The 8,332-nt window shown below is 63.3% G+C and overlaps 1 protein-coding gene across 1 annotated transcript; it reads right to left on the reverse strand.

The window, feature by feature from the left end:
* Positions 1-6,866, reverse strand: LOC140845562 (NUT family member 2D-like). The gene is made up of 9 exons (XM_073220060.1): positions 6,729-6,866; positions 6,289-6,457; positions 3,967-4,684; positions 2,992-3,120; positions 2,500-2,639; positions 1,765-2,171; positions 1,098-1,214; positions 466-771; positions 1-240 (listed from the first exon to the last, which is right to left on the reverse strand). The coding sequence occupies exons 1-9, from the start codon at positions 6,864-6,866 to the stop codon at positions 1-3; spliced, it is 2,364 nt and encodes a 787-aa protein (XP_073076161.1).
* Positions 6,867-8,332: the final 1,466 nt, after the last annotated feature.

The raw sequence follows: 8,332 nt of genomic DNA on the forward strand, positions 1-8,332 counted from the left end.
CTATTGGCTGCAGCGCCGCTTGCTACCCTTCCCTGTGACGAAAGGGTCCCCCCTTCTCTTCTGGGGCTGTGAGGGGCGGCCCAGCCCCAGAGCCAAGGCTGGTCCCCCAGCGACCCCGAGGCTGGCCCCTGGCAGGGGTGTCTTCCCAGCAGGGGCTGGGCCTGCACACAGGGCCCGACTGCTGGCCTTGCCAGCTGGAGGGCCGGCAGGGCTGAGGCCCGGCTTCTGGGGACAGCGGGCCTGGGGTACACCAGGGCGGAGGAGGTCTGAGCCCGGAGTAGGACTCTGGGGCAGTCCCCAGGATGGCAGCGTGTGCTGAGAGGCCAGGAGGAAGGCCAGGCTGGGGAGCTCCTCCTCGCCCTCACTGGGCCTGCCCGTGGGCCCCAGGGGCTCCCGAGCAGGACAGGTCTCTCCCGGAGCAGTGGCGAGCCTGGGCCCCAGGCTGGGGGAAGTGCGGCACCGAGCCTGGGGGGCAGGGGGCCGCCAGCCAGCCTTCAGGGGAGGGGGCTCCTGGCGTCCTGGAGAGGCAGCGAAGGCTTCGGGCCTTGACACGCCAGCATCTCCTCGGCTGTGCGCCTGGCGCTGCCCGCAACCAGCCTCTGGTGGGCAGGCTTGGTCGCTGGCCCCTAGCTGGGGGCCGCGGCCGTGCCTCTGGGGATCCTGGCCGGACTCAGACCCAGAAGGCCTTGAGTCCAGTCGGGGTGTGCCGTGACTCGGGGGGGCCTGCACACCCTCCTCCTGCTTCAGTTCCAGGAGTCGCTTCTCCTCCAGCTGCGAGGAGGGAGGGCACCGTGAGGCGGCCCGAGAGGGGAGGAGGTGCCACGCCAATGACAGCCGCTGCGGCTCTCCTGCCAACCTCACCCCCCAGCTTGGTGCCCCGGCCTGCGTCCTCCCTCTCCTCCCCGGCTCCCCCCATCCTCTCCCTGCCGTCCTCCTGCCCGGCCCCCACCCTCAGAGAGGCCCTCCCTGCCACTTCTGCCATGCAACGCAGGGGGACGGTCAGGAAGGAATCCTATCCTGGGGTCCCCTGCCCTGGCACACCCGGGGTGCCCCTCCCTCTCCAGGCTCACCTGTTTTCCTTCCCTTTCCCAGCTCACCTGTGCCAAGGACAGTCCTTCCTCCTGCTCCAGCTCCTCAGCGAGGGCCACGAGATCCAGCTCGGCCTCCGGGCAGGGCAACTCCGCCAGGAAGCGTGGGTGCAGCACTGCGTCCGCCTGGCCCAGAAGGAAGAGGCTGTGAGCATCCTTGGAGGGAATCCCCTGGGCACCCAGAGGACCCGGAGGGCGAGGGAAAAGCAGAGACCAGCCCCAGCCTCCACAACAAGGGGGTGCTGGAAAGACGTGGTCACGGTCCCCGACCACAGGCACACATGCACACGCAAAGCATATACACACGTATATGTGTGCGTGCCACACACCCCACACGAGACGTGCATGCAAACATATGCACAGCCACACAAGTACATATACAGGTACCTATGCACACACACGCACACACAAGCATGCACACCAACACCCCGCACAACCCTGGCTCACCTGTGTTACCCCTGTACAACACGCAGACACACACACACACATTTACTCAGCTACATATGCACATGCACCATCACACACACACACACACACACACACACACACACACACACACACACCAGAGCTCAAGAATAAGAAACAACAACACCAGCTGCATGGGCACCACCCCGGCCTGGGTGGTGGGAGTGCCGCTCCCCGAAATCCTGTAGCACCCGGGCCAGGGCCAGCCTACCTTGTTGAGAAAGTCTCCCTGGGCACAAAGCTCATTCATGTAGGTCAGGAGACCCGGGTCGGGATAGACGCCCTCCTCTCCCTGTGGCGGCTTGGAGCTATCCTCCCCACGTTCTCCGCCGGGCAGCCCCTGAGCTGGGTCGCCGGGACCCAGCAGCCCCTCCATGATCTCCAGGGCCTCTGTCACGGCCTCGAGGGGGATCTCGGTCGGCGCCTCGGTGTGCGGGCTCCGCCGGCATCGCGGTGGCTGGGCGGTGGCGGGCTGGGCCGCGGCGCAGGGCTTCTGGCGGATGCGTGCTGAGGAGGGTGCAGGGAAGGAGTGTGGGTGGCCCGGCCGCACCTCCCCAGCACTGAGCGTGCTCAGGAAGGACCGAGCTCGGGGACATTCCCGTAGGGGATCATGGCCAGCTGGTCCGCAGGCACCGAGGTGTGGAAGGGGTCACAGCGCCTCCGAGGGCTTCATGCTGGGGAGGGAGGCCCGCCCTCCTCCCAGTCCCCGGCCCCTTCCAGCACCCCCTGTGGGTCTCTGATCAGGGCAGAGCAGAGGGGGGTGGCCATGTCCTAAACCTTGGCCCTTTCCCGTCGGGACCGAGGGAGACCCCACGCTACTGGTGGCTTCGAGGTCACTGTCCAATGCCCCAGGGGTTGAGGAGGGACCGTGTTGGGTACCGCGACCTTCCCAGGCTCCCACTGCTCTGCCTCTGGCCTTTGGCTCCGGGGGAACACGGTGGCATACCTCGCTTCTGGCCCCGCTCTGGGGCTGAGGGCGCCCGAGGAACAGGCCTGAGGGGTGCTGGAGGAGGCACGCCCTGTGCCGCCTTCATCCACTGTGCGTCCTGACATTGCCTCGCCTCCTCGGCCTCGAACTCCGTGAACCTGGGGCGAGGGAGGCACGGACCCCTGAGGAGGAGGCCTCCCGGGCCCAGGCAGGGAAGCAGTCAATGGAGAGGTCAGACGACAAGGGCATGGGGTGTCATGGCCCTGGCCATGGTGGGGAGGCAGGCTGCCTGGGGCACCCGACCCCATGTACAGCCCCAGGGCCAGTGTCTGAATCCCCACCCCCACCCCCAATGACCTGAGACCTTCATGTCTAGACAGAAAAGGTCAGGGTCTGGCCATGTGAGGCTCTGGGGCAGGGGAAAAGAGTAGCCAGCCTCCCAAAGTGGGGGGCATGCTTCCAGAGGGGTACAGGTCTTCATCCGGCCCTTGGCCCGGGGCCCTGACTCACCTTCCCGCCATCTCATAGTAGATGCTGCGCTCTGACTTGCTTAGACAATGCCACTCCTGCACGCCCCGCTGCAGGCCCTCCTCCAGGGTCATGGTGGGGTTCCGGCGGGCCAGGGTCCGAAGCACTGGGCTGTGGTTCGCCCACTGGGGTCAGTCACCGTCTGCAGCCCGGAACCTGCCCACCCCACCTCACACTGTGGAGCCCGCATCCCCAGCACAGAGGACTAAGCCCAGGAGGAGACCGGCAGGGTCTTGGCGGTAGAGGCCAGCCTTCCCGGCCACTGTGGTCACCACCTGACTCCACAAGCCTCCGCCATGGACTGCGGCCGCCCGTGCCCTCACACCGCAGCTGCCCACTGCGGAATGGAGAGCGGGGCAGCTCCTCAAATTGGCCCTTTCCGGCTAACAACGACAGGCGTCAAATGGGCGAGCACAGGCCACGCCATCAGACACCCTGCCTGGACAGCCCAAGGCGCGTGCTCTGCAGGCCTCTGAATGCAGTGGAGTGGCCAGTCAGGAGCGGCCCGGCCATGGTGGGGCTACCCCGCTCTGGGCTCCGAGTGTGCCGCCCCCCCACCCCTGCACCAGTCCCCCCTGCCTGTCCAGGCCTGGAGCCTGCACCCAGGAGGGCAGCTGGGCAGAGAGCTGTCTCCTGGGCCCTCGGGTCCCCCGCGTCCCTGAAGGGATGCCCAGGCATCACCCCTCAGCCCCATGTTAAAAGGGGACAGAGCCCGGAGAGCAGAGCCTCCAACCCTGGGCCTGCCGGCCAGGGGCCCCACTGTGAGCCCACAGTGAGCCTGTGGTGAGCATTGCGGCCAGAGGCCGGCTGGCTCACAGGAGCCGCCCGCGAGATGCGGCCTGAAGGACGTCGCCACCTGAAGTGACCGCCTCCCGACAACCAGCCCGGTCAGAGCGAGGATGACACCGCCCTTGATCCCGGCTGGACACCGTGGCTTCCCCGCCGGACGACACTCACATGAGGAAGCAGGACAGTGCCTCCGCATCGGGACTCTGGGGCAGGTACCTGCGGGCCAGGGACTTGCAGTGCTGCCAGCGCCGGAACTTTTCGTTCATGCTGGTGCGGTGGCTGGCGTTCCCGGGCGAGGCGGTGGGCTGCGAGCAGGCCGGGCCGCTGTTCCTAGCAGCCCCAGGTGGACGAGGCCTGGCCATCGCTGTGAGCTCGCCACAGGCCAGCTGGGCAGCTGGCACTGCAGCTCGAGGTGGACGGTGCAAGGACCAGCCTCCATCGCTAGCCTGGGTGCTCCAGGCAGGAGGGGCGGGCAGGATGGTCTTCACTCCCGAGGCCGCCAGGAACTGGGGCACAGGACACACAGCACCCCCACGGCGGGCCCCAGGAGTGCTCCCATGGAGAGGGGCCTGAGTCACGGCAAAGGTCTGAGGCTGGGGAGCCTGCACGGGCCTCTGTTCCGGCCAGACGTGCACAGTGACGTTGCCGGCCCCAGGCCAGCCTGGGCCACAGCTGGCCTGTCCTGCCACCAACGGCGTGCTGGGGAAAGCCGGCAGCACCAGGGTGCTTCCTGGGGGCAACACTGTGCCCAGGAGGTTCGGTGGGTGCTGCTGCCAGGGGGTCCAGTGTGGCGGGCCGAGGACGGGAGGGGCTGACGGCAGCACTGTGAAAGATGACACGAAGGTCCCAAGGTTGGCAGTCCCCTGCGGGTCCGGCACCGGAAACGCTGTCAAGACAGGAGAGGTGCTGAGAGAATCTGTCCTGGGCAGGGTGCCCGGGATTCAGGGGCCCGTCTGCTGGTGGGACCGTGCAGGGCACAGCTGTCCGCAGGGGACAGTCAGGCCCCGACCAGCTAAGACCATTCCCCTGGAAATGTCTGCCCCACCCGGGCCCTCGGCCCACTCTGCCAAGAAGAGACCGCCCAGCAGGTGCTGCGTTTGCGCCACCAGTCCCTGGCCTCATGGCTGTCTCCACACAAGACTTGCAGACACCTGCCTGCGGGGACGACCCTGACCACAGCCCGTGAGCGGCAGGGCACTCATCCCCCAGGTATGGTCCGGGACCTGGGGCCTTGAGACCCGGCAGTGTCTAAAACACCAGGGCCCACGCCCCTCTGCTTTGCAGTGCCCGTGCCCACATAAATCCCTCTCTTTCTTGCCTGACACAGCACACCAACGCACTTGAAATGTCCCTCTGCACAGGAAAGGCCCCGGGACCCTGACTGACATAACCCATCCAGAACCACCCACAGCACACCCTTAACATGGGCCAGGGTCCCTGCCACCGCTCAGGAGCTCCATTTCCAGGAGAGGGTCAGTGGAGGAGGTCTCGTGTGCCCTGAATTCTGTCACTCGACAACTAGTGCGAGCTGCAGAGCCTGGGGAAGGGCTGGGAACGGAGGGCAGAGGGCAGTCAGGGGAGGATCCCTCCGCTTTGGAAAGGAATCAGCACGTGTAAATGTCCCACGGGACAGGCAACCATACTCCATGTCCACTATCATCCCTGGGTTAGTGACTCACACACAAGCAAACGCCTCATCTCGAAGGTGAAACGCAAAGCTCAAGTATGTGAGACACTGGACAGGAGGAAGTGGCTCTGCAGAACGGACTCTCCTCACAGGGAGAAGGATTCAGGATGACTCAGGAACCCAAGGCCTATCCTGCTGGCATCACCCGGCTGCCCTGTCCCCGTTGAGCCCAACAACAGCCCACTGCCCTGAGGAGAAGAGCTCTGGCTGGAGGGAGGGCGGGAGGTCTGGGCTCCGGCAGCCAGGGGACACTGTAGCCTTGCTCGTGGAGAGGACATGTGCCTGAAGACTTGGCCACAGAAGAGGCCCCTGGACAATTTTCTGACTCAGGCCAAGTCTCTCACCTCTCCCAGCGCACTGTGGGGTCTGGTAAAATGCAGTTCAGATCCCTTGGGAGGACATCGTGAGGCCAGCCCTGTGCCCAGGAGGGTGACTCAGGGCTGGGCTTTCCCGGGACCCCCCCTCCCCGCCTCTGTGCCGCCACAGCAGCCTCCCCAAACGCAGGGTCCACGACGCGTCTCCTTTCTAGAAAGCAGCAGCGTGTGGGCGGCAGTCCCTTCTCCCTGCCTAGGGCGCTTCCCTTGTGTCACCTGACCCACCTCCAGAAGCCACCTCCCCAGGGCTTCCTCAGCTTTCCAGATTTCCCCTCCTCCCCCACCTCCCAGGTGAGATACCCTGGGGCCCCAGAGCTCTCTCCCCCCTTGATGGTCTAACCACTGTGCCCGGATAACAGTCACGTTTGAATCCCAGGGACCGGTGGGCGGTGGCCCCTGAAACACTGCCACCCAGCCTTCAGGCCTTACCTCCTCCTGAACGCATCCCCACAGGCCGAGATCCGACCGCAGCTGCTTGGCCGTTCCACCTGGGGAACCGAGCCCAGAGAGCAGCCTCCTCCACCAACTGCTCAGGATCCCACTCAGGCAGGGCAAGTTTGAATGTAAACAGGCCTAGAATGTAGGGGCCCAAGACACTCTGCAGTGGGGGAGGGGCAGAGGGCAGGCGGGCTGGGGGCACGAGGGAGGGGGAGCCATTCCACGGGCACTCTGGCAGGTGGGCAAGAGCACAGGTGCTCTTCCAGCTGACAGCGCCACACCCTCGGTGGGTGCCTCTCTTGGCCTCTTACAAATCGTTTTTCGGGCTCACAGCACCAAGGTCCTAGCTGACGTTCCCGCCACTTTCATTCTGTGACCATCGACCTAGTTTGCGGCCGGGGCCCCACTGCTTCCTACTGCCCGTCACTGACTTCCACAGAGGCTAGGCTTTCTGAACCCATGGCAACAGGCGCTCTGATGAGCACACAGGTACTCATGGCCACGGGCAGCCCTGCGTTTGAAATGGGGATGTCCGTGCAGCCGCGGCCTGTTCGGGGCACTGTGCCCATCGCGCTTCAGGAAGCAGCCCGTGCGTCCCCAGGGCTGTGTGAGGAGGCCCTGCAGACCCCAGCCAGGCCCCCGTTGCTGGAAAGGCCCAGCCCATCAAAGAAAGGCCCTGCAGCCTCCACGTCCAAGACCAGAAATTCCTCCTTTGCGTTTCTTGGAACATCACCCTCCTGCTAAATATGCTTTTTACCTTTTCAGTGGTTTTAATGGACTATCTCACACAAGTAAGACCTTCGCATGATTCACAGTCCACTGTAACACGGAAAGTACAGTGGCGAGTCCTCCTCCCGCCTCTTTCCCAGCAGCCCAGATCTCTGTCCACCGGGAACCAGTGTCATCTGATTGTGCAGATCTTCTCAGACATGTGCTATGTGGCCATAGGCAAATGCACTCTCTTCTTATTTTTTAAATGCTTTCAGTTTTCTCTTCTGGTGAAAATTCATTTAGGTTCTGATATATTTGCAGATATTTACAGCCTTGCAAGCAAGTCACAGTGAGCCTTTATTTTACAGAACTCCTGCTGGGGATGGAAAAAAGAACAACTTGCAGACATCTCCCAGGACTTGGGTTTTTACCATGGGAAACCTTAGATGACTTTCACCAAGGAACTTCATATTCAGAGGGATGATGAAGCAAAGCATGGTACTGAGGACACTCACGAAAGGCAGGCTTCCCTCTTGCTTCCTCCACCAATTGTGGACCAGATTCTCCCTCACGGCTTTCATGTAGGATTTGCTTGTTCTTCCTCAGGACCACCGACTGGAAAACTGCATTGTGGAAAAATTATCTCGTCCCAATTCCACACCCCTTTTTATATGACTCCGTCAAAAAGCCTAGGCTCCAGAAGCAGACAGAATTGTTAGCCCAAATGTGTTTGAAAACACCAGCCATGCAAGGGGGGAGATGACAGTCCTCCGCACTCTGATTTCTGACCATTCCTGCAGGAAGGCCAGGGGCGGGTGTCTTTCGAGCAAACAGAAATCTCCAGACGTGCGTCTCAGGCCTTAGCGGACAGAGGATCTTCCTCCCAGTCAGGGAGGAGCAGCAGAATGGGGAGATCACGTGTGCACCCAAGGTTTTAGTGTGGTAGGTGAAGCTGCGGGGTTGAGACCCGGTACCCACCTTGCAACAGGCCGGACGGGTGTGTGGAGCTTCTGGGAATGCATTACAAACTCAAGTCCCCAAAGTGGCTTCTGCTGCCCGTCTTTTTCGTTGCCAGCTCCAATGCTGCAAAATTCCCTCCGCAAGAGGAGGGGAGCGAAGCTACTCCTACACTGCCTGCTATGCAACTTCAGTTGGCCCCTTGGCCCGTGTGGATCCAGGTCAGAGGCGCCATGCTCACGGAGGAGGGTGTGCCCGCCACCCTCCACCCGGAGGCGTGCTCAGGGGGAAACCTGCATGCACTCAGCAGGTGCCGTGAAGGGGACACCTAGTGCAGCAGGCCCGCGGAAGAAGCCCGAGTGTTCCC

Source organism: Manis javanica, chromosome 2, assembly GCF_040802235.1.
Source record: "Manis javanica isolate MJ-LG chromosome 2, MJ_LKY, whole genome shotgun sequence".
Taxonomy (NCBI): domain Eukaryota; kingdom Metazoa; phylum Chordata; class Mammalia; order Pholidota; family Manidae; genus Manis; species Manis javanica.